This window comes from Triticum urartu, chromosome 2A (assembly GCF_056163025.1).
Source record: "Triticum urartu cultivar PI428250 chromosome 2A, HENAU_Tu73, whole genome shotgun sequence".
NCBI classification, from domain to species: Eukaryota; Viridiplantae; Streptophyta; class Magnoliopsida; order Poales; family Poaceae; genus Triticum; species Triticum urartu.
Window position 1 is genome coordinate 526214012 of NC_141874.1, and position 24688 is coordinate 526238699.

The following is a 24688-nucleotide window of genomic DNA, read 5'->3' on the forward strand; positions in this document are numbered from 1 at the left end:
AAGAAGAGGAACATCGACCTGGCTTTCCTGCTGGGCGGGGCAGACATGCTCCAGAGCAACGACGAGGCGGTCAAGGCGTGGTACTTGGCGGAGCGTGGTCTCATCCTGAACCAGCTGCCGCCGACGGTGCCGCCAACTCCCACGCCCGCGCCGACGCCGCCGCCAAGTCCGAGCGATGATGCCTCCACGAGTCCCCACAGTACAGAAGCCACGCCGACGCCGCCCAGCACAGAAGCCACGCCGACGCCGCCCAACACAGAAGAAGCTCCGACCCCGCCAAGCCCGCGCACGCCGACTCCGCCAACGCCGAAGGCCGACCTCGTCGTCTAATGCGCTGCACGCGTGCCCTTTCTTTTTGAATGCCGAACTTTTCATTCGATCGCCGAACTGTGGCCGCATGATCGCCGGATTTGTGGCGTCTATTTTGTGAGAGGGAATGACTACGTTTGAATTTGCAGCGGGTTGGGGGGCGCCTGGGGGCGTGGCTGGAAGCTAGTTCGCCCCAGGGGCCGATCTAGCACCGATTCGCCCCCAGGCCGCTTTTTGTCGGCGCCCTGGGGGCTGAATGGCTGGAGATGCTCTTAGAGTATAAACTACAGTGTCATATGGATATACATGTCCCATGAGAAAATGTAATACGAGGCATCTACATTGATTTTTTTCTTCCCAACACACGTATGCCATGCATCTCTACTCTTCGCTCCAATTTTTGCAGCTTTATGCACCAGAACACACTTTTCGTTGCACCTTCCGAACATATTTCTCTTCACACCCGATCCTACATACTTAGGCAGTGTTCGGAAACGCTCCGCTCCTCAACTCAGCTCCCGGAGCGGGCGGAGCTGTAGTTGGAAATCATGGAGCTGCACTTTCCTCGCTCCCGAGATTCTTGGGGTGGGTGGGTTCCCGAACAGGGCCTTAGGGGCATCACCCTAGCTTTATGCAGCCCCAAATTCTTTGAAAAAAAAAAAAGAAAAAACAGAGAGAAAAAAACAGCCCCCGCTTCCAGGGCAGCTATCCAACCCTTGAGCCCTTTCTCTAGAAGTTCCAAATTCGTGGGCTCGGATTCAACCATCGTCCCTGCCCGAATCCTGCCCAGACCCCGTGGAGTCACTCGTAGTGTCATGGCGTCGCCTAGCGGCAGCAGCCGCTCCTCCAAAATCCCGGAGTTCCCGGCGGGTTCCGGCGGCCGGCCGGTGCCGGCCCTGGGGATCGGCACGGCGTCGTTCCCGTTCGTGGCAGAGGACGTCAAGAACGCCGTGCTCGCCGCATTGGAGCTCGGCTACCGCCACCTCGACACGGCCTCGGTTTACCCCTCCGAGCACCTCGTCGGCGAGGCAGTGGCGGAGGCGGCGCGGCGCGGGGTCATAGCGTCCCGCGAGGAGGTGTTCGTGACGACCAAGGTGTGGTGCACGCAGTGCCACCCGGATCTCGTGCTCCCTTCCCTCAAGGAAAGCTTGCAGTTAAGCCGTCTTGGGTTCATTCCTTGAACTTTACTTTTCAGTTTTATTAATTCTTATTGCTCGCCTGAATTTTTTTGTAGAGCCCAGTTACTTACGGCCACACATCATTCAGTTTCAGTATAGACATTGTGCAATTTAGTACTCCCTCCGTCCCAAAATGTAAGACGGTTTTTGACACTATCATAGTATCAAAAAAAACATCTTACATTTTGGGATGGAGGGAGTAAAACTTAACTGCAATTTCTAGTAAGTTATGTCCAGACTCCAGAGTTGGGTCAAAATGAGGATAATTGGCTATTGGTCCAGCTGCTTTGAGGGGTAATTGAGATTCAATAGCAATTTCTAGCAACCTAGAATGAACTCTCAGACGGCATGTCTGTCCAGTATTATCATTAAGCTTACCATACAACTCTTTCCATTTCAAAATTGAAATTTCAAAAAGCAAACTAACTTTATATTTTAAAACTAGTAGCAGTTGACAACGTGAAATGAAATCAGCTCTGAATTAGATGTATGCTATCGGAGATCACATGTCCTATGCGGGATTTACAACCATTTCAAATGTTAGTTATTATTTTTCCTTGAAACTATGCAAGTATGCAGAATCTAGTTATATATTCAGATTGCAACTTCATACCTTACTCTATGACTTTATATAAAAATGAACAATCATATATGAGATTTGATCCTTCATCACATTTTCTTCTCACCGTGTGATTTTAATTGAGTGTATGTAAATGTACCAACAAAAGAGTACCAATGACAATTTTAAAAATAAACTTGGGTAACTGACAGACAACACATGAATTATAGTATTTAGTCATATATTTGTTCGCAATCAAAACTTATGTAGTATAGTCTTTACTTGACATTCGCTTCAAGAATCGAAGACTATTACTGTACTGGTACAGAAGCTTGTTTCCCTTATAGCTGTATTCTGCCACTTCTGTGCTAAGCTTGTCTTGCCATGCCTAGAAACCTTCAAATGGAATATGTTGATTTGTACTTGGTCCACTGGCCTATGAGCGTAAAGCCCAGCAAACCACACTTCCCAATGAAAAGGGAAGACATCGTACAGATGGACTTGAAAGGTGTATGGCAGGCAATGGAGGAATGTCATCGCCTTGGCCTTGCTAAAATGATTGGTGTTAGCAATTTCACAACGAAGAAATTGCAGGAGCTACTTGCAATTGCAGAAATCCCCCCAGCAGTGAATCAGGTTTGTGTTGATCAATCGTACAAGTAATGGTGATGCAACCTTCTCTTGTCTATTCTATGATTTCACGAACCAAAGAAGAAGTAGAAGCTGATTTAGTTTAAAATCCTTCTGTAAAAACTTGCCCCAGACTACCCTAAATTGTTGTCATTGTTCTTTGATGCATGGGATAACCTTTCAGGTTGAGTTGAATCCAGCTTGGCAGCAGAAAAAACTGATTGAATTCTGCAAAGAGAAAGGAATTCATGTGACTGCTTATTCTCCCCTGGGAGGCCAAAGCAGGACATCCAAAATCAATGCCGTGCTACAGTCTGAAATTCTGAAAGAGATTGCCGAAGCTAGAGGAAAATCCATAGCTCAGGTATTAATCATCGCTTCAATCTTAGGAACTGTTTGGTATGTACCAGAATCTGCCTTGTCACCAATTCGTGCAAGGTTCTAGCATCATCCATGATTGGAAATGAGGTTTGTTTAGATTATGAACTAATAAGTGCAGAATGTGAACAAATATTTGTCAAATTTTGTGAACAACCTAAATGCAAGCAATGCTGAGTCAATCGCACCTGAATGTTACAGCGTATGGGTCCCCTCTATGGCATTACAGTAAGCAAAAATTGCACCTCGATATTAGCAGTGCAATTGACTCCCATTTTCCTGCAGATCTCACTGAGATGGATCTTCGAGCAAGGAGCGAGCATGGTAGCCAAGAGTATGAAAAAGGAGAGGCTTCAGGAGAACCTCGAAATCTTTGACTGGGAACTGACCGACGAAGACCGGTTCAAGATTACCCAGATACCGCAGTACAAGAAGGTCACGGTGTTGGCGATCCTCTGCCCTGAAGGTGTCCCTGGCGTCGATCTTTCAGAGGTTGATGTTGTTGAAACGTAGATGTCAAATTATGAAGATGCATGCGCCATTTAAACCTGTAATTTGGTGAAGATGCATGCGCCATTTATGCACTCCAAATTACAAAGATTTGGTGAGATGCTTCTGGTGCTACTACCTGTAACCTACCTGGATGAGGTCCTGCTTGGCGTCATCAATTGTGATGATCCTGACGGGTTCCCTACAGTGCTTGTGGGTAGCCGTCAGTCGTCACTCACTGTGTCACAAATGGACTTGGCCACATGCCACAACATCTTCGGTTGGCTGATCTTTCCTTGTCGCGCCAGCATCATCTTCTCTTCTCTCCAGGAAGAAAGAAAGACTTTTCGCGAATAAGGAAGAAAGAAAGACTAGCACTAGTTGCTCCTAGAAAATCGACGAAATTTAAGCTTGGATGGATAGTAGAAGGCTCCTGCTTGTCCCACAGGCAAGCCAAATTTCTTGTGGCCAGCGCGACAAGTCAACAACTGAGGTGGGTCCTGGTTAGGAGATGGATGTATCATGTATGACAGACATGTGGGTCTCATAGCTTTTTTTTTGTATATGTGTGAGGAAGAACTGGGCCTGAGAATTACTAAGAAAGTATGGCGGAGAACGAAGCGTATGGTAAGAGAAATTGTCTAGCACTACTCTAGCTCAGCTTTGTCCATGATCTTCTAAAAAAAGATGACGATAACTGCCATATGCGTGGGCGTTAAGGAATTTGTTCACATATTTTGTGTGATGTCTAAAAGGACTAACCTACACGTAGGCGTATGAGCAAAACAATCAATGTCCACACGCTTCTTTTTTTTCCTTGCGGTTCCTCTCACACGTCTACGTGTGGGCAAAATGCATAACGCCCACATGACCTCTCTTAGCCATCTACCTCACGGTCCCGCATGCCCCGTGTGACAGTCACCACGCGTCCCCGTAGTTGCCATCGTCCGGACCCTCTTCAATGTCCGTTTAACTGCAGTTGCCATGTCGCTGAACTACAGTTGCCATGGTTGCTCAACTGCAGTTGCCATCTCAGATCAAGTGTCAGATGGCATTTTGGACAACTGCAGCTGTTGCCATGTATGGTCTGATTTACTATAGTTGTCATGATTTGAAAACTTTAGAGGTTGCCATCTAATAACACTAAGCAGTTGCCATGCATGGTCTAATTTACTACAGTTGCCATGATTTGAAAACCTTAAGAGTTGCCATCTACTAACACTAGGCACTTGTCGTGTAGCGCTACAAAGAGACATAGCAAAACAATATGTTCGGGTAAAAGAGAGAGTTGCCATCTTCTTACAAGCACACTAGGGTAGTTGCCGTGTACCCTGCAAAACACATGGCAACTGACATGTTCGGGTAAAAAAAAGAGTTGCCATCTGCTTACAAGCACACTAAGGCAGTTGCCATGCACACTGTAAAACGCATGGCAACTGACAGCTTGGGTGTGGGAGAGAAGACCGGCATGTGGGCGAGATAGCAAATGCCCACACACCAGCCCTTATGCGTGAGTGAAAACTGGCGTGTGGGCGAACTGCTAAACGCCCACACATCGGCCCCTCCGTGTGATGAAACGGACGTGTGGGCGATCGGATGAACGCCCACACACCAACCTAGTCCTACGTGACACCACAAACATGCCAAGATTCATGCACCAAAAACGGACACGGATCCACGCGTGTGGACGAGATGCAAACTCACACACGTCAAAAAAAGAGTTTGCCCATGACCTTCTCAAAAAACAATTGTCCAGGTGTTGTGGTGGCTAGGAGCAGTTCACAACTATCTCCGCCGCACAAGGATCCTGTTTCATTCCAGAAACAATTCATGCCCGCCGGAAGAACCAAAATCCACCCCTCTGCCTTTGAAAAACGGACGAACAGCTACGTAAGTCCTTATGTCACTCGGGCCAGTATAAAAGCCGGTGGCTCGTCCTGTACTTGAACCACAAGACAAGACAGGCTCAATCGCTCTGCAGAGACGACGCATGGCCTCGACGACAGCGGCGGTGCCGGAGGTGGCGCTGCGGTCCGGCGGCGCGAGGCCCATGCCGGCGATCGGCATGGGCACCGCCACGTTCCCGGTGGTGCCGGAGACCACCGTGAAGGCCGTGCTGGAGGCGGTGGAGGTGGGCTACCGCCACTTCGACACGGCCGCCATGTACGCGACGGAGCGGCCCCTGGGCGAGGCCCTCGCGGAGGCGGTGCGCCGCGGGCTCCTGGCGTCCCGGGAGGAGGTGTTCGTCACGTCCAAGCTCTGGTGCACGCAGTGCCACCCGCACCTCGTGCTCCCGTCCCTCCGGGAGAGCCTCCAGTAAGCTCGGTCGATCTAGACTTACTTTTGCCCGTTGACTTCAGTAGATCTTGATCGATCGTCTCGGTGTTTGTATTTCGTTTCTTCAGGAACCTGCAGATGGAGTACGTGGACCTGTACCTGATCCACTGGCCGATCAGCCTCAAGCCCGGGCCGACGGTGTTCCCGGTGAAGCGGGAGGACGCCGTCCCGTTCGACTTCGAGGGCGTGTGGCGGGCCATGGAGGAGTGCCACCGCCTCGGGCTCGCCAAGGCCATCGGCGTCAGCAACTTCACCACCAGCCACCTCGACAAGCTCCTCGCCGCTGCCACCGTCCATCCTGCAGTCAACCAGGTTGCTGAACATAATACCACGAGATTACTGAGTAGCACTGTCTGAATATTCACTGGAACTCAGCGCTAGCTGCGTGTGATGTGCAGGTGGAGCTGAACCCGGTCTGGCAGCAGAGGAAGCTGAGGGGGTACTGCGCCGAGAAGGGTATCCACGTGGCAGCCTACTCGCCGTTGGGAGGGCAGAACTGGAACGGCGACGGAAACGCCGTGCTGGACTCCGAGGTGCTCGCGGAGATCGCCAAGGCTAGAGGAAAGACCATCGCACAGGTAGGGTACACGCCCCGTTTCTCCTGGCAACTGCTAGGAACAATGGAGCATGCAGTTCGTATGGCACTAACCGATTCCTCTTTCTTCTCGTTCAGGTAGCGCTAAGGTGGATCTACGAGCAAGGGGTGACCCCGATCGTCAAGAGCTTCAGCAAGGAGAGGCTCAAGGAGAACCTCGGGATCTTCGACTGGTGGCTCGCCGACGACGACCTGCGCAAGATCGGCCAGATTCCGCAGAAGAAGATCGTCAGAGCTGAAACCGTGCTGTTCTCGGCGGAGGGCGAGTTCACGTCGGCTGACCTCGCAGACATGGAAATTGTTGAGGAATAAATAAAATAGGCACTGAGAATGCCTGCTTCGCTGTGTGACGTAAACTGCAGTAGCTTACATAGAGAGTGTGGATGAATAAAGAAGTGATCCGTGCTATATCCTGTTATTCCTCTTTTCGGCCCAATACTTTGATTCATGTTATCAGTGAAGATTGTGATCACAGTTGCCATCGTTCGGAAGCACGTAGTGTAATACGTTGTGCTAGAACCTGGAAGCCTGGAACCGAAGTTCCATACGGCGCGTGGTTTTACTATAGATAGTCAATAAACATGACTGTCGATCGTTGTTTCATTGCCCATCGACACCCGTCGAACGTTGCTTTCCGGCTGCTCCAATTCGGGGTGGATGGACAGCTTTCGCTGCAGCACGCAACAGCAAAACCAGTTAATGTATGTTACCGCCTCTCAATGATTGCACTCGAAATTTAAATTGCCCATAATATGACGCACACTTCCTTGGAATGTGTTCCTTAAATTTGGGATGAACCCCGGCTAGCGGTTTCCGAATAAATTCATTATACTAGTAGGTGGTGGTAGAATGAAAGCCACGCACTTGAATCCTATGCCACAAGAGGCTGGCAAACCATCTCTACTCGGCAAACCAACCTGTGATTGGATGGTTAGAGGGACAGTGGTATCCCCAGCAATCAGGGTTCAAGTCCTGATGCTCGTATTAGGCGCCTATGGTGACTTTGTAAATTTCAAGATGACATGCCGGCTTAGTCTCTCGGATGTGCTCATAGGGATAGGGTGTGCGTGTGTGCATTCACGCCTATGGTGACTTCGTAAATTTCAAGATGACATGCCGGCTTAGTCTCTCGGATGTGCTCATAGGAGTAGGGTGTGCGTGTGTGCATTCATAGGGGTGAGTGTATGTGCGTATGTATGAGCGCTTGAGTTGTTAAGGGTGACATGTCATCACATTGTTGTTGCTAATCCTCGCTTGATCCAAATCTTAATTCAAATTAAAATCCAAAATTCAAGTTTCTCAGACATGCAAAATAAAATGTTCAAAGTATGAAAAATATTCCATAACTAATTATGGTGGTGACCCAACACTTTTTTAAAGTGTTTAAATTCCCTTTTGTGAATATAACAGTGGCTTAAACAATCATTTAAATGCCTTTCCATTTATGAAAAATTTCAAACAAACTCGAAAGCCTCCCAAACTTTTTGTGGCAGTGCTAGTAAATGCAAGGTATTTATCTGGCCAAGTCCCATTTAAAAAAAATACATTTCCTAGCTAAAAGAAATGCAAAAAAGAAAAGAATAAATGTAAAACTAAAAAGTAAAGGTAGACAAAACAAAATAAAGAAAGGAGGTCCAACCCCCACTGCTGTCCCTCCAGCCAAACCAGCCCATCCGGCTACCCTCCCAATCCCCTGTTCACGCAGCCCCCCGTGGCCACGGCCGATGCCTGACACGGCACTGGCCGACGTCGTGGCGACCATCCACCGGTGCCGCCCTGCCAATATTACCCGGCGACCCCTCTCCCGTCGCCGAACCCTAACCCGCTTTCCCTTCATCGCGCCCCCGTTCCCCTTTGTTCGCTCGTCGACGTCTCAGCGCCCCGATCCCGTCCGTCACCGCCGCCGTCACGTCGCCGCGGCCGCGGCCAACGGCCTCCCCGGGGCTCGACGGGTTGTTCTACGGACTCCCCGGCGTCGTCCCCGTCCTCTATGCGCCGCGGCCGACCGGTGGAGCTGTCCTGCGTCGCCTACCCCATCGTCTTCTACTTCGGGCAGCCGAGATCGCCGCGGTCACCTCGTTGTCTCCGGTGCTCCCCCGAGCCCGCTAGTCTACCCTTCCGCCCCGCTGTAAGCCTCCGGTCCACCCCGACTCCTCCTTGCTTCCCCTAGTGTGTCGTAGCTAGCTTCCCGCATGCCCGAGCTCAGGTTGCCGCGTAGTTTCCCGTCCGCCCCCCTGCCCGTGCTCGACCACGCCATCGCTCCCCTGGCCGCTTGTTCCGCGCCCGCGGCCACCTCCCGCTGCCGCTGCTTCTGCTGTTGCGGCTGTCGCCCGCTGCCCTCGCTACTCTGCATGCTACTGCTGCTACCCGCGCCAGTCGCCCGTGGCCTCACCCTGCCCGTCCCCGTCCGCGCGCTGCATCTGCAGCCCGGCCCCGCCTACAGCGCGCGCGCCCCGCCTCTGACCCCGCGGATGCCCGCCTCTGCGCCCGCGCCGTCATCGCTACCACTGCCGCCGAGTACTGCTACCGCCGCAACTGTCGCCGCTAGCGCCGCTCGGCCCCACGCCTCCGGCCACCACGCCCCCTCCGCCACGGCTCTCCGCCATGCCCGCCTGCGCTGCGTTGTCGCTCGTCGGCGCACACGCGCCCGCGGCTCCGACCCCGCCTTGCCCGCGCCTCCCCGCTCACCTCGCCTCACCGCTGATGCCGCCGACCCTCCTCCCGCTCCTGCCACGGGCAACCATCCTCACCGCGGCCACGCCCGCTGGCCGCCGCCAGTTCGGTCTTCGCCCCGACGGGCTCCACTGCCCGCACAAGACCGGGCCGGTGCATGTGTGCCCGTTAAGCCGCCCAGCGCCCGAGTGGCTCCTGGGCCACTTACACGTGGGGTCTCCCCCTGTAAAAAAAGATTTTAAAAAATATATATATTAATAAAAATAATTAATTAGTTAGTTGAATGATTAGTTAACTTAATTAAGTTAAACACAATTAGTCTAATTACCTAATTAGTTAATTAATTAGCACTAATGGAAACTGACATGTGGGTCCCCTGCCCAGTTGACCAGTCACCTAGTCAACAGTTGACCTGGTCAGCGGGGTCCACTGTCAGCCTTTGGTGGTCCTGCTGTGTGCACTCTGCTGGGTGCACATAGAAATTTATCCTTTTATTTCGAATTAATAATATTTTCAGGATATTACTAAAACTTTGAAAATCATATAAAATAATCCTTAAGTCAAATGAAAAAGTTTTATACATGAAAGTTGCTCAGAACGACGAGACGAATCCGAATACGCACTCCGTTCATCTGCCACGCATCCCTAGCATAGCGAATAGAAGATGCCAAACTTTGGGATAACTTTCCCGGATGTTTCCCCCTTCGCTGGTATCGTGTAGCCCTGCGTTAGAACACCCCCTAGCGCTGGTTATTGCCTGGCATGCATCTGTTTGCTCTGTATTTACTATTTCTTCCCCCTCTTCTCTCTAGTAGACCTCGAGACCGATGCTGATGCCGCTGTGACCGGCTGCATCGTTGACGACCCTTCTTCCCTTTCAGCAGAGCTTCCTGGCAAGCCCCCCTTTGATCATCCCGATATCGCCCATTCCATTCTCTTATGCTTGCATTAGATTTTGCTATTGTAATTGTTTGCTCCTATTCTGATTCATAGCCTGCTTTTGTCCCTGCTGTTGTACCTTACCTATTTATCCTAAACTACTTAGTATAGGTTGGTTAGTGATCCATCAGTGACCCCCACCTTGTCCTTGTTGCCCCTGCTTCATCATCGACGACTCGATCAACGTGATCGACGACCAGAGCTTGACACCTCACATCACATCACGCCCCCTTTTGTTGCTCGACTTTGCAGAGCTACAATCGAGTGCCGAGGGTGATACCTCATAACGCACTCCTGGTGATGACTTTGTAGTGTAGCTATTCAGTCGTGGTCATCAAGGGTGATTCCTCCTTTACCACTTCTGATACGACTCTGTCGTGCAACCCCTCAAATGTGAACCTCGAGGGTGGTTCCTCTTACGTTCACCTTGACAATTACATCGAGTGGAATCCAGCGAGGGTGATTCCTCGGGTTTCCCCCTTGATGTTTGGACACACAGTTATCTTGACTTCACTTGAGACCTTTGTGAAAGTCAGACGGGCCTGTAGAGCACCCGCAAAATAATTACGTGGCACGGCCGGGCATTCTGGGGCCTTGCCGTAAGTCCATGAGATGGGGCGACGGGGTCACATCGATCGTGAGTCTCTACTTGTCTCCGCAAGCTAATAATACACTATGGTTTGGGTATTTGTTCTGAGTTGGCCTTTGGCCTTAACACACTTATCACCACGCGAGAATAGTTATGGGCCTCGACGACGTAGTATCAGCCGAGCTTTGTCAGACGTCCAATTCAGCATTTCACCACGGCTGGGCCGGCACCATCCATGTAGAGGTGGAGCCTGGACCCGCCCTGCACGCAACGACCCGGAGTGTAACGGGCGATGGGCCCAGACCCCGGAATGCTTAGGATGTAGACCAGCGGGGACCTCTCTGCTGAGCCTAGGTAGGGCTACGACGTGTTGATCTTCCGAGGCCGGGCATTGACCCAGAAAAGTGTGTCCGGCCAGAGTAATCAAGCGTGTTGGAAAGCGTGGTGCACCCCTGCAGGGAAGATTATCTATTAATAGTCGTGTCCACGGTAACGGACGTTCAAACTTATATCCTAATCTTTTACAAGTAGAAATGGACACTTGAGATATGTGGCTTCGGGATTCCTTTCTCGCAGGGAGTCGAGGAAGGATCTCTGGGCATTACTACTACAACATGCTTGTTAATTAAACTGCTATTCTTTACTCTTCTACATGCTACAAGATGCTTGGAGCTGCTTGAAGATTCTAGTCTTCGATAGGCTAGGCCTTCCCCTCTATTCTGGCTTCCTGCAGTCCAGTTCGTAGATACAACCCTTCCATGTGATACCAATGCATACTTAGTATAGATCTGATGCTTGCGTGTACTTTGGATGAGTACTCACGCTTGCTTTGCTACCCCCTTTTCCTCTTCTTTCTTCTTTTTGGTTGTTGCAACCAGATGGTGGATCCCAAGAGCTAGATGCCACCCCCGACGACGACTACTACTACCCCGAGGGTGCCTACCGCTACGTGGAGCCCGCCGACGACCAGGAGTAGTTAGGAGGTCCCATGCAGGAGACCTTGCCTCTTCGATCGTGTTGCTTTTGTGCTAGCCTATTTAAGGAATCCTTATTTAACTTATGTCTATACTCAGATATTGTTGCTTTCGATGACGGTTGTGTATCGAGCTTGTATTCGAGCCCTCGAAGCCCCTGGCTTGTAATATGAAGCTTGTATTATTTCTTTTTGTGTCTAGAGTTATGTTGTGATATCTTCCCATGAGTCCCTGATCTTAATCGCACACATTTGCGTGTATGATTAGTGTATGATTGAATCGGGGGCGTCACAAGTTGGTATCAGAGCCGACTACCTATAGGAACCCCCCTTCAACTCCTTGGCCGAAGTTGATTCTAGTCTTTGAAAAACTGAATTACTAACATGACTGTGTGGCTTACGGTCCCACGTCGCCATTGGGTGGTATTAGAATTTTTTATTCCTCGTCTATACTCTGGGAATGTGATCTCTTTTCTATTCAGGTTAAATGATTTTGCTAACTCTAACTCTAGGTTCTCATAAATACTTTCTCCCGGAGAGCCCCTCACTCCAGATGATTGTTTGGTGCACCAGAAGATTCTGAAGATACTCTCCGATGTTTTTCTAAGACCCTTGTACTCTTCGCTATTGCGATCCCTACCATCGATAAATCCTTATGGGTAACTACCTACATTATCGTTCATACCGTCATCCCTAGTTGCTCTTGTTATTACAAGATGTCCTGAAATAATCTCTGATATTCCGAGAATCCTTTATGCTTACTGCCCTGCAGTTCCTTGCCGCACGAATACCCCTATGAATAATTCCTCACACTTTTCGAGGATTTGTTCATTCCTAGTTGATCAAGTGATTCACAAGATACTTTGAAGTACTATTCGATCTTTCGATAATCCTCTCCAACTATTGATATGCAAATACTTATCTGCTTGCATTATGGTTACTTTCATATGTCTAGCAATACTCATTAGCACCCTTTGTCATCGTAATTTCAAGCATTTGATTCGATTTGTTTGTGAATTCTCGCGATCATCACTCCTATTTAAAATTCTTCCCTTGGTTCAAACGTCACTCCGGACATGAGCTGGTGTTCCGCGAATCAAGCGTTGATTGATTGTCATTCTGAGTCTATTCAACTTATCCATCCTTAATCATAGCGTTTGCTTCTGATCCCTTGATTTGGAAATCATAATTCCTTTGCATTTGAGCTTGAATTAGTCAGTTGTTTCTATAGTCCGATCTCCTTGCATTCTTTCCTTTTCTGGTTGAGTACCGGTGCTCACATCAGTTCCCTTGTGGACCACCAGATCCTTTGTTGGGTTTTATCCGACATCGTCCTTCATATTCAGTAACCTTGTGAGCCTTTCCCCGGATACATAATGCCTTTGGTAAATTGTATCCCCCGTTCTTGTCAACCATACTCTGCTTCCGGGCTTGAGTTATTTTACTCGTGAAGTTGCGGTCTAACATCGATAACAGATTCGAGTCTACACTTTCCTTTCCATTGTTTTGTTTAACCTTTCTTGTAACCTAACATATCAGAGCAGTGATAATTCTCTGCTTATGTAAACACCTCGGTGTACTAACTCTGTCAGTAAGGACTTGTTACTATTGTTGATGACATTCAGGTAGCCATCGATGGACGAGAACTTTGTCTATTGGTTCGCCTCGTCTTAACGAGCAGGAAAATGGTTCTCTTCGTCCCTCGCCCTTGGTACCAATGTTGTTGCCAACATAAATAACATGCTATCCTCTGACCTGCCTTGCTTTCATGATCGTGCAAAATGTTAGCGCCTTCCCACTTCTAACCCACAGTTCCACAGGATCAAAACCTGACTCTCATGTACATCCCTGTTTTCCAAAGTTGTTCCTCGCACTTGGCTTCATATGTAAATCACGAGCCACCTTCCTAGTGATCTATTCTGGTATCAGATGCAATACTTATTCCCATTGCTCTGAACCCCTTTCACCCTCTGTTTCAGGCAATGAACGATTGCCTACCCGGTTGAAGCTTCTTATTACACCTCCTTATCTTGCTCTTGATGGCTTTCTTGAATTTGAACTCGAGAGATGCCTCTATGGCACGTTCACTGAGATAGCCCGCAGGTACCTATCTTGTGTTGAGCTCCATCCTTCTCGAGTCTTTCCCCCTTACTCCACCCCTTAAATCTCGGGACGAGATTTCTTGTAGTGGAGGAGAATTGTGACACCCGGATAATTAAGCTACAACAATCCTCTGTTAAGGGTCACATGTCATCACATTCCTGTTGCTAATCCTCGCTTGATCCAAATCTTAATTCAATTCAAATTCAAATTAAAGTCCAAAATTCAAGTTTCTCAAACATGCACAATAAAATGTTCAGAGTGTGGCAAATATTCCATAACTAATTATGGTGGTGACCCAACACTTTTGTAAAGTGTTTAAATCCCCTTTTGTGAATATAACACTAGCTAAAACAATCATTTAAATGCCTTTCCATTTATGAAAAATTTCAAACAAGCTCGAAAGCCTCCCAAACTTTTTGTGGCAATGCTAGTAAATGCAAGGTATTTATCTGGCCAAGTCCCACTTTTTACAAAATACATTTCCTAGCTAAAAGAAATGCAAAAAGAAAAGAATAAATGTAAAACTGAAAAGAAAAGGTAGACAAAACAAAATAAAGAAAGGAGGTCTAACCCCCACTGGGTCGTGGCCCAGCTGTCCCTCTAGCCAAACCAGCCCATCCGACCACCCTCTCAACCCCCTGTTCATGCAGCACCCCCGTGCCCACGGTCGATGCCCGCCACGGCACCGGTCGACGTCGTGGCGACCATCCGCCGGTACCGCCCTGCCTATATTACTCGGCGACCCCTCTCCCATCGCTGAACCCTAACCCTCTTTCCCTTCCTCGCGCCCCCGTTCCCCTCTGGTCGTTCGTCGGCATCGCAGTGCCCCGATCCCATCCGTCACTGCCGCCGTCACGTCGCCGTTGCCAACGGCCTCCCCGGGGCTCGACGGGTTATTCTACGGCCTCCCCGGTGTCGTCCCCGTCCTCTACGCGTCGCGGCCGACCGGTGGAGCTGTCCTGCGTCGCCTACCCCATCGTCTTCTACTTCGAGCAGCCGAGATCGCCGCGGTCACCTCGTTGTCTCTGGTGCTCCCCCGAGCCCGCTAGTCTACCTTGTCGCCCCGATGTAAGCCTTCGATCCACCCCGACTCCTCCTTGCTTCCCCTAGTGCGCCGTAGCTAGCTTTCCGCATGCCCGATCTCTGGTTGCCGCGTAGTTTGCCGTCCGCCCCCCTGCCCGTGCTCGACCACGCCATCGCTCCCCTGGCCGCTTGTTCCACGCCCGTGGCCACCTCCCACTGCCGCTGCTTCTGCTGCTGCGGCTGCCGCCCGCTGCCCTCGCTACTTTGCCTGCTACTGCTGCTACCCGCGCCAGCCGCCCGTGGCCTCACCCTGCCGCCGAGTACTGTTGCTACTGCAACTGTCGCCGCTAGTGCCGCCCAGGTCCCACGCCTCCGGGCACTGCGCCCCCTCCGTCGCGGATATCCTCCATGCCCGCTTGCGCCGCGCTGTCGCCCGTCGGCGCCCGTGCGCCCGTGCGCCCACGGCTCGGGCCCCTCCTCGCCAGCGTCTCCCCGCTCACCTCGCCTCGCCGCTGACGCCGCCGGCCCCTCCTCCCGCTCCTGCCATGGGCAGCCGTCCTCGCTGCAGCCACGCCCGCTGGCCGCCGCCAGTTCGGTCTCCGCGCCGACGGGCTCCACTACCCACACGACACTGGGCCGGGGCCCGTTAAGCCACGCAGCGCTCGAGAGGCTCCTGGGCCACTTACACGTGGGGCCTCCCCTATAAAAAATTAAAAATATATATTAATAAAAATAATTAATTAGTTAGTTAAATGATTAGTTAACTTAATTAAGTTAAACACAATTAGTCTAATTACCTAATTAGTTAATTAATTAGCACTAACAGAAACTGACATGTGGGTCCCCTGCCTAGTTGACCAGTCAACTAGTCAATAGTTGACCTAGTCAACGGGGTCCACTGTCAGCCTCTAGTGGCCCTATTGTGTGCACTCTGCTGGGTGCACATAGCAATTTCACCTTTTATTTCGAATTAATAATATTTTCAGGATATTACTAAAACTTCAAAAATCATATAAAATAATCCATAGCTCGGATGAAAAAGTTTTATACATGAAAGTTGCTCAGAACGACAAGACGAATCCGAATACGCACTCGGTTCATCTGCCACGTGTCCCTAGCATAGCGAACATGCAACCTTCCCCCTTTGATTCATTTGTCTGAAGATGCCAAACTTCGGGAAAACTTTCCCGGATGTTTTCCCCTTCGCCGGTATCGTGTAGCCCTGCCTTAGAACACCCCCTTGCGCTGCTTATTGGCTATCATGCATCTGTTTGCTCTGTATTTACTGTTTCTTCCCCCTCTTCTCTCCGGTAGACCTCGAGACTGATGCTGATGCCCCTGTGATCGACTACCACTACTGCAGGATGCTGCTAACGCGACACTACGATCAGAGACCCTTTCACGAAACTGTGTGTGATGCATTAATCATGAACGGGGATTAAAAAACCGTCAAAAAAGGTGCAAAATGTTTGCCATGGAGGATGCATCAAACACGGTTCAGATTTTAGTTGTGTGTGTGATCTAGGGCATACGGTTCAGTTCAATGAAACGTTTGCGATGAGGCGGAACAAAAGAAACGGGCAGCCTGATGAAGGCGTGTGCGATGTATAGCATACAATTCACTCGGATGAACTGTTTGTGATTAGGCAACACAAAAGAAACGGTCAGCCAGATCACGGTGTGTGTCATGTACAGCATACGGTTCACTCGGATGAACTGTTTGTGATTAGGGAACACAAAGGAAACGGTCAGCCAGATCAAGGTGTGTGCGATGTACGACATGCGGTTCACCCGGATGAACTGTTTGCGTTGAGACAAGAGAACAGAAATGGTTCAATATAACAAATACCATAAATATTGCAAGGTTCAAGTTCAAAGATTACAACGCCCAAATTCAAACATTGCAAGCTGCGTCATTTCTGAAAAAGGGATCACCCGTTGACAAGTCATGTATGGGTTTGACACAATAACTTCCAATTGATTTGCCATATGCTCTTCCAATATGAAGTTTGGCATTTTTGGAGGCACTTCCATTCCGCAGTACCAGCTGAGGAGTCCTGGACTAAGGGGTCCTCGGGCGTCCGGCCTGTTAGCCATGGGCCGGACTGATGGGCTGTGAAGATACGAAGACCGAAGACTGCACCCGTCCGGACAGGACTTTCCTTGGCGTGGAAGGCAAGCTTGGTGACCAAATATGTAGATTCCTTTCTTTGTAACCGACCTTGTGTAACCCTAGATCCTCCCGGTGTCTATATAAACCGGAGGACGTAGTCCGGAGGATACACATTACCATAGCCATACAAGCTAGACCTCTAGGGTTAGCCATTACGATATCATGGTAGATCAACTCTTGTAATACTCATATTCATCAAGATCAATCAAGCAGGACGTAGGGTATTATCTCCATAGAGAGGGCCCGAACCTGGGTAAAACATTGTGTCCCGTGTCTCCTGTTACCATCGACCTTAGACGCATAGTTTGGGACCCCCTACCCGAGATCCGCCGGTTTTGACACCGACATTGGTGCTTTCATTGAGAGTTCCATTGTGCCTTCATCGAAAGGGTTGATGGCTCCACTTATCTTCAAGGAAAATATCACCTCCGGAGGAGCTCTGGCCTCCGGCCAAACCCTTTGGCTGGGCGGTTTTATCATGACTGCCCGTTCGGCCCTTGAGCCGATGATGATGACCTCTGGAGTCATCGAAAATCGCTTCTGCGTTGATTCTGAATACGCCAAACGGATGGATCCGACGGAGTTATCGTCTTTAAATAAACTCCTAGATCACATTGCCGCCTTGGGGGTCGCTACAGACTACGATCGGATTGGGCTTAAACCCGACCAGAGAGAAATTAAATCTCCGTCGATCACCCACCAGATAGCGGTAGTCGAGGAGCAAGATAACTCTTCCTCTATATTGAGGATGAACTATGTTCGGATCTCCGACCTCGAGAAGTCGGACACCTACCGGCAGAAAGACACGCGTCACATCCCTGCTTTTAGTCATGCATTAGGATTGGATGAACATGTGCATCATGTTTAAATTTCTTTTAAACTTGAAATGGGGCCTAATCAACCCCAACACCCCCCTGAAAATGCTAATTTCCAACAATTGGAATTTCAATGAACCCAAAATGCCCTTCATAAAAGCCCACCATTTTTGGTCTTGACTAAAACCTCTGCCAAAAATGGTCTTGCAATTTATGGAGCCATTCTGGATTTTTGAACAAGCCATAAGTATTTGAATTTGGGCATTTTAAATGCTATAAATATTTTAAAGTGCTCAAATAATCTTGGAAGCATTTTTAGGCAGTTGAGAATATTCCCAAATGTGCCTCTGAATATTTCCAGAGTTTTTGGAATGAAATAGTATTTATTCTATTTCAATACACATAGCAGGAAATAATTAAAAGCAAAACAGAAAAGAGAGAGAGAGAGTTAGAGCTTACCTGGAAGCCCACCAGTCGGCCCACCTAGCTGGCCCGGCCCAGCAGCCGCTCCACGCAGCTGCTTCGCCTAGCCAGCGAGGCGAGCAGGTGCTCGACGGCGAGCACAGGAGCTTGCCACGCCACCTCTCTGCCTGCCGTCGCCCGCGCCAGCGTGAAGCCTCGAAACACCTCCACGTCGCGCACCGAACCCCCTGGACACGTCCATTCCCCCTGCCTCTCTCCCTCGCTCCCCTCCGCCATGGCCGACGCAGCCGCTGCCGTTCCGCCGCCGTAACCGTGCCCACCGTCGTCAACGCGCCGCTCCACCGTGTCCTGAAGCTGCGCCACTCCCTCCTCGACCGTCCCACCGGAGGCCCCCAAGCATCTTCACCGAGCTCGTCTTCAACCTCGGTCCGCCGAGATCGCCGGCGACCGTACGCCACCCCCGATGCCTTCCCGAGCTCGCTGAGGCCACCGCTACACTCCCCGTGAGCTCCTTCTCCGTTCCCCTCTCTTTCCTTGCCGTTTTCTCCCTCTAACCGCGGGCTCCGTTGAGCCCGAGAGCTCGGCTCCGCCGGCCATGTCGCCGCCGTGGCCACAGGCGCGTAAGCTCGATTCCGAGCGCGTCACCACACTCACCACGTTTCCAGGAGCCTAACGCACCACTCCCCGCGCCTCGCCGTGCCCCGTAGCTTCGGGTTTATCCTCGCCTGAACTCCGGCGACCGCCAAGGACGTCGCCGGCGTCATTTCCGGCCTCCCCGAGCTCCACTTCCACCACCAAACGCCGCGGCTTGCCCCCAGCTACGCGTAGGACCAAACCGCAGTCGATTTGGTCGACTGTGGGCAAAACCCGAGCCCCTCCGCCGCGTCTGTCGTCGCCGGCGTCAAGCCGCCGGCGAGTTGACCATGTTTTGACCCGTGGACTAACGTGTGGGCCCAAGTTGACTTCCCCCCTGAGCCTATGACAGGTGGGGCCGGCCTGCTAATTAGTTTATGATTAGTGTTAACTAATTTTAGTTAGTTTAGGTCACTGACATGTGGGCCCAGGCCCCACTGACAGTTAATTAGTACTAACCTAATCCTGTTAGTTAGCTGAGTCACTGACAGACAGGGCCCACCAGTCAGGTTTGACTGGCCCTGGCGCCTTTGACTCGCTGACGTCACAGTGACGCAGTGCTGACGCAATTATTCTTTTTCTGGATTTATTTTTATATAGGAAATTCCAAAAAATAGCCAAAACTTCTAAAAATCATAGAAAATGAACCATAGCTCCAAATCAAACAAATTATATATGAAAAATGATCAGAAAAATTCAATCTGTCCATCTGTAATGGTTTCATGCATGACAAACCACTTAAACCTTGCTGTTTAGGTGAAACAAGCTAATACACTTTTTATGCATAAGAACTTTAACTTCGATTTGAATCTTTGGTTCAAATGGACCCCTTTTCAACTTGTTTCACATTGCATTAGGCAGGACACATCATTTTGCCATGTCATAGCATGCATCATATTGTTGCATATTATCATGTGTTGATTATGTTGTGTGTGTCCTTCGTGGTAGGTTCTGCCTCCGAGGATATCTCTGAGTATCCAACTAAAGGGCAGTACCCTACTACCACTCCATCAGGCAAGCAGCCCCATTGATCATATCGATACAATCCCATGTTCTCGCCTCTGCTCTCATTTACTACATTAAGACAACATCGTTTCAAACTGCTGTGTGCTACGGTAGTTGAACCCTTATCCTCTACATGACCTGTCATTGCCACAGTAACTAGATGAAACCCACTAGCATGTGTAGGAGTTGATTGAGCCATGTATGTGTTTCCTACCTTGCTATGCCTGCTATGCTTAGAGTTGTGTCAGGTCTGGTTCATCTGGGTGATGGGCTAGAGTGAAATGATTATGTCGGTAATGTGAGGGATGTGTTGAACATGTTTTGGTAAAGGTATCGATGAGAGGCCATGTAGGAGTACATGGTGGGTTGTTTCATTGAGGCCGTCCCTAAGAACTGAGATCTGTATGTGTGATTTAAGATTCAGTTACTACCATACATTGGGCCCGAAACCAATGGACCCTCTCGGCTTCTTAATCACCCTAGTACTCTGTCCAGGAGCTGCAATTAGTTTCTGGTGTTTGTAGGTTATGTGTCGGCGGCCGTGCGTAGCGCTGACCCTAGGGGTGGGCTATGTTGCGGTAGATACACCGTGGCACGGTGTATCGAGTCACCCGTTTGGTGTCTTGGGAACCCTGTTCACATCGTTCGGGGCCATATGTGGAAACCTCGGCCGGACTCCCTGCGGATGGAACCTAGATAGGCGATAAACCTGGACTAGAGACTTGAGTGTTTAGGTAGGACGTGGCCGACACCCTCGTTGGGCCTCCGCTTGAAGGTTGCCGAGTACATGTCGTGTAAACGGCGGTAAGTGGTGAAAGCGTGTATGAAGAAGTACACCCCTGCAGGGTTAACATCATCTATTCGAATAGCCGCGTCCGCGGTAAAGGACTACTTGGTTGCCTATATAGTTCATAGACAAGTTAATGGTTAATACTAAAAGACTCAAGATAAGTGTGAGTACCGAGGATGGCCCTCTCGTAGGATGACGAGGGAGGATCCCCGGTGGAGTATTGTGTTGGTGATTAGCGGACTCGTGTGCGAAAACTATTTTACTAGTGGAGTCTCGTAGGATAGCTTAGCCAAGAGTCAAAGCTGGCTTGCTGCAATAACTCCACCACCTTCTTGAGAATGAGCATGTATAGTAGGTTCTGATGTAAGACTTGTTGAGTACCTTTGTACTCATGTTTGTTTAATTACTGTTTTCAGACGACAACACCGCCCCTCCGATGGATTTTATGTAGATCTCGACGTTAATGAGTGACTTGCCACCCAGGTGGTGATCCTGGCCATGGAGGGCCCTATGTAGATAGACAGGCTTCGAGAAGCCTTCTTTCTTTCTAGTGTCTGTACTCAGACTATTTGCTTCCGCATGTGCTTGTATGCTTGTATGACTTGAGTGTCGGGTCATGTGACCCCTACCTGTATGAACATGTTATGTATGGCTCTCTGGAACCTTTAAATAAAGTACTTGAGTTGTAGAGTTTTGTTGTGATGCCATGTTGTATTTGCACATATCGAGCATTTTGTGTGTATGATTGAAATGCTTGGTATGTGTGGGATCCGACAATCTAGTTGTTTATCCTTGGCAGCCTTTCTTATGAGGAAATGTAGTCTAGTGTTCCTCGAGCCATAGTAGTCCGCTATAGCCCGGTTCACCGGAGTCCTGCTAGCCCAGCACTACTGCTCAGGACATTTGACTGGCCGGCATGTGTTTCACTTCGTTCCTATGTCTGTCCCTTAGGGGAAATGTCACGCGGTGACATCCGGAGTCATGCCTAGCCTGCTATAGCCCGGGTTCCCCGGAGTCCTGTTAGCCCAATGCTACAGCCTGGATTCACTCGCTGATGACCGACATGCTCGATGTGATTCATGTATGCCTGTCTCCATAGGTCTGTGCCGCTTTGGGTTCACGACTAGCCATGTCGGCCCGGGTTCTCCGTCATATGGATGCTAGCGACACTATCATATACGTGAGCCAAAAGGCGCAAACGGTCCCGGGCCATGGTAAGGCAACACCCGTGGGGATACCGTGCGTGAGGCCGCAATGTGATATGAGGTGTTACCGGCTAGATCGATGTGACTTGGAATCGGGGTCCTGACAACACGCCTTGTCCTCCGAACATAGAATCAGACGATAAGCTTCAAAAACCAGTTGATATCCTGGAGCTCAAACCACTAAGTCCGGAAGATCTTCGGACTCCGGACCCAAAATTGGGTCAGGGCTCGGATTTAATTCCACCCACCCACCCAGACATAAGCGCTCTCTTGAGCACGCATCAGCAATTTCAGGAAATGGTCCACCACTTTTGGGCCAGATTCCTCCTTGTCCAACACAAGATCAAAGATTGCCGCGACGAAGATGCGATCTCAGCGTTTCGCAACAATTGCACGGACGAGGGAATCCTCAACGCCATCAACCGCCGTCACATATTACACTTTGCTGACTTGGCAACTATCATGCAGAAGTACAACACAATGGAAAGCGCCTGGAAAACTCAGGCAGCACGGTGGGGACCAGCAGTCCCCACTCAACCCCTCGTTCAGACGAAAAGGGCGCACCCTCATGGCACGCCGGGACAACTGGTAAAGAAACACAAGCCCATTACGGGGCGTGGAACCGTTCTGGAAGGATGGCTCGACGGGCCATGGAAAATACACACAACACCGGATAGCATACCAACCCACAGCCTTAGAGCATGTTGGATACTCTGGCAGGTGGCCAAGAGCGGTGAAGATATCCTCACCAGGAATACCCCAGAGTAACACGCCCCAGAAGACGACGACCTCAAAGTATTGACGGTCATCGAGACATTCGCCTCAAACAATAGGCGCAAAAGGGCACTCTGCGAACTCGTCGAAGTCTGCCAGATTGCAACAATAAGCCCTTGGAACGACACGGCGATAACCTTTAATGCTGGCGATGAGCCAAAATACAGGACAGTCTGAGCACCAGCCGCCTTGGTCCTCAGTCCAATTGTGGATGGCTTTCGGCTCACCAAGGTTCTCATGGACGGTGGCAGTGGACTAAACCTCATCTATGAGGATACAATACAAAAAATGGAAATAGACAGGAGCCGCATCGAGCAAAGCAACACGACCTTCCGAGGAATCATTCCCCATCGGGAGGCACGATGTGTGGGAAAAATCACACTCGACTATCGGTCCGAAGAAATAACCTTCCAAGTGGCCCCTTTCAACAGTGGATATCACGCCCTCTTAGGGCGAGATGCATTTACGCGCTTCCAAGCGGTACCCCATTATGGATACATGAAGCTTAAGATGCCTGGGCCCAACTGTATAATCACTCTAGCTAGTGATCCGGACATAGCACTCCGCGCCGATAATAAAACCGCATCCCTGGCCCTAGAGGCATTATCTGAAGCCCTCGCGGCTGAAGAATTAACCGCGTTACGATCCACGGTGGACAGGGACGATGTGGTCCTAGACAAACAACCCAAATCCACCTCCTTCAAACCAGCAGAAGAAATAGTCAAATTCCAAGTCCATCCAACGGACCCCAAGAAGACAGCATCCATTGGAGCACAACTAGACCCAACGGTTGACGCCGTGCTACGAGAGTTCCTGCGTGAGAATTGGGATATATTCGCCTGGCACCCTTCTGATATGCCAGGAATCCCACGCGAGTTGGCCGAACACAGCCTCAATATACTGAAGGGATATAAACCGGTCAAGCAAACACTGTGGCGCTTTTCCGAACCCAAACGTCAAGCTATGGGGGAGGAGCTAGCCAAGCTAATCGAGGCAGGATTCATTAGAGAAATAAAACATCCGGACTGGCTGGCAAACCTGGTGATGGTGCCAAAGAAGGACAAGTCCTGGCGCCTATGCGTCGATTTCAAAGACCTCAACAAGGCTTGCCCTAAGGATCCCTTCCCCCTCCCCTGCATTGACCAGATCATTGATGCTAGTGCAGGACACGACTCATTATGCTTCCTTGACGCATATTCCGGATACCATCAAATTAAATGAAGGAGTCCGATCAAGCTGCAACAGCATTCATCACCCCATATGGGCCATTCTGCTTCAACACCATGCCCTTCGGACTCAAGAACGCCGGCGCCACTTATCAACGCATAATCCAAACATGCCTGGAGAAACAGATCGGAAAGACAGTTGAAGCCTATGTGGATGACGTCGTAATCAAGACAAGGCATGTCGAAAGATTAATAGACAACCTACGCCTCACATTTGACAACCTCCACGCATATGACATTAAGCTCAATCCAGAAAAGTGTGTTTTTGGCGTCCCCACAGGAAAGCTGCTGGGCTTCATCGTTTCCAATAGAGGAATTGAAGCAAATCTAGCCAAAATCCGAGCTCTGTCACAATTGGCTACGCCAACAGACCTTAAACAAGTCCAAAACCTCGCGGGTTGCATGGCAGCTCTAAGCCGCTTTATCTCTAGATTGGGAGAAAATGCACTGCCACTCTATTGTCTTCTACGGTGAACCGATCACTTCAAGTGGATGGACGCGGCAACAACCGGACTGGAAGAAATAAAAACCCTTCTAGCGAGCAACCCAATCCTGGCCGCACCAAACGTCGGCGAACCCATGTTGATATACATATCGGCAACACATCAGGTGGTGAGCGCCGTACTCGTCGTTGAACGAGAACAGAACGGACACAAATTCCCACTTCAGAAGCCAGTATACTACGTATCCACTGTCCTTACACCATGCAAATCCTGGTACCCCCATTATCAAAAGGTAGCATACGCGGTCTTCATGTCATCCCGAAAGCTACGACACTACTTCCAGGAGTGTTCGATCACGGTGGCTTCCGAAGTACCACTCAATGATATAATAAACAACCGCGATGCCATGGGCCGGATTGACAAATG

General features: G+C 50.0%; 2 protein-coding genes and 1 long non-coding RNA gene across 4 annotated transcripts; all 3 read left to right on the plus strand.

Annotated features, from left to right (window-relative positions):
* Window positions 1–968: 968 nt before the first annotated feature.
* On the plus strand, window positions 969–3834 carry LOC125538422 (7-acetyl-epi-neemfruitin B aldo-keto reductase). The gene is made up of 4 exons (XM_048701677.2): window positions 969–1462; window positions 2439–2682; window positions 2861–3040; window positions 3340–3834. Exons 1-4 carry the CDS (start codon window positions 1125–1127, stop codon window positions 3565–3567), a joined length of 990 nt encoding a protein of 329 aa, XP_048557634.1. The 5' UTR covers window positions 969–1124; the 3' UTR covers window positions 3568–3834.
* Window positions 3835–5479: 1645 nt separating this feature from the next.
* Window positions 5480–6893, plus strand: LOC125538423 (deoxymugineic acid synthase 1-D). The gene is made up of 4 exons (XM_048701678.2): window positions 5480–5859; window positions 5949–6192; window positions 6279–6458; window positions 6554–6893. The coding sequence occupies exons 1-4, from the start codon at window positions 5534–5536 to the stop codon at window positions 6785–6787; spliced, it is 984 nt and encodes a 327-aa protein (XP_048557635.1). The 5' UTR covers window positions 5480–5533; the 3' UTR covers window positions 6788–6893.
* A 1261-nt stretch (window positions 6894–8154) lies between these two features.
* Window positions 8155–21316, plus strand: LOC125538424 (uncharacterized). 2 transcript variants are annotated; one of them, XR_015616846.1, is made up of 2 exons: window positions 8155–8603; window positions 21031–21316. It is a non-coding gene; the product is annotated as an uncharacterized LOC125538424 (long non-coding RNA). The 2 variants fall into 2 exon arrangements; XR_007296341.2 differs by lacking the exon at window positions 21031–21316 and adding an exon at window positions 11555–11838.
* The last annotated feature ends 3372 nt before the right edge of the window (window positions 21317–24688 follow it).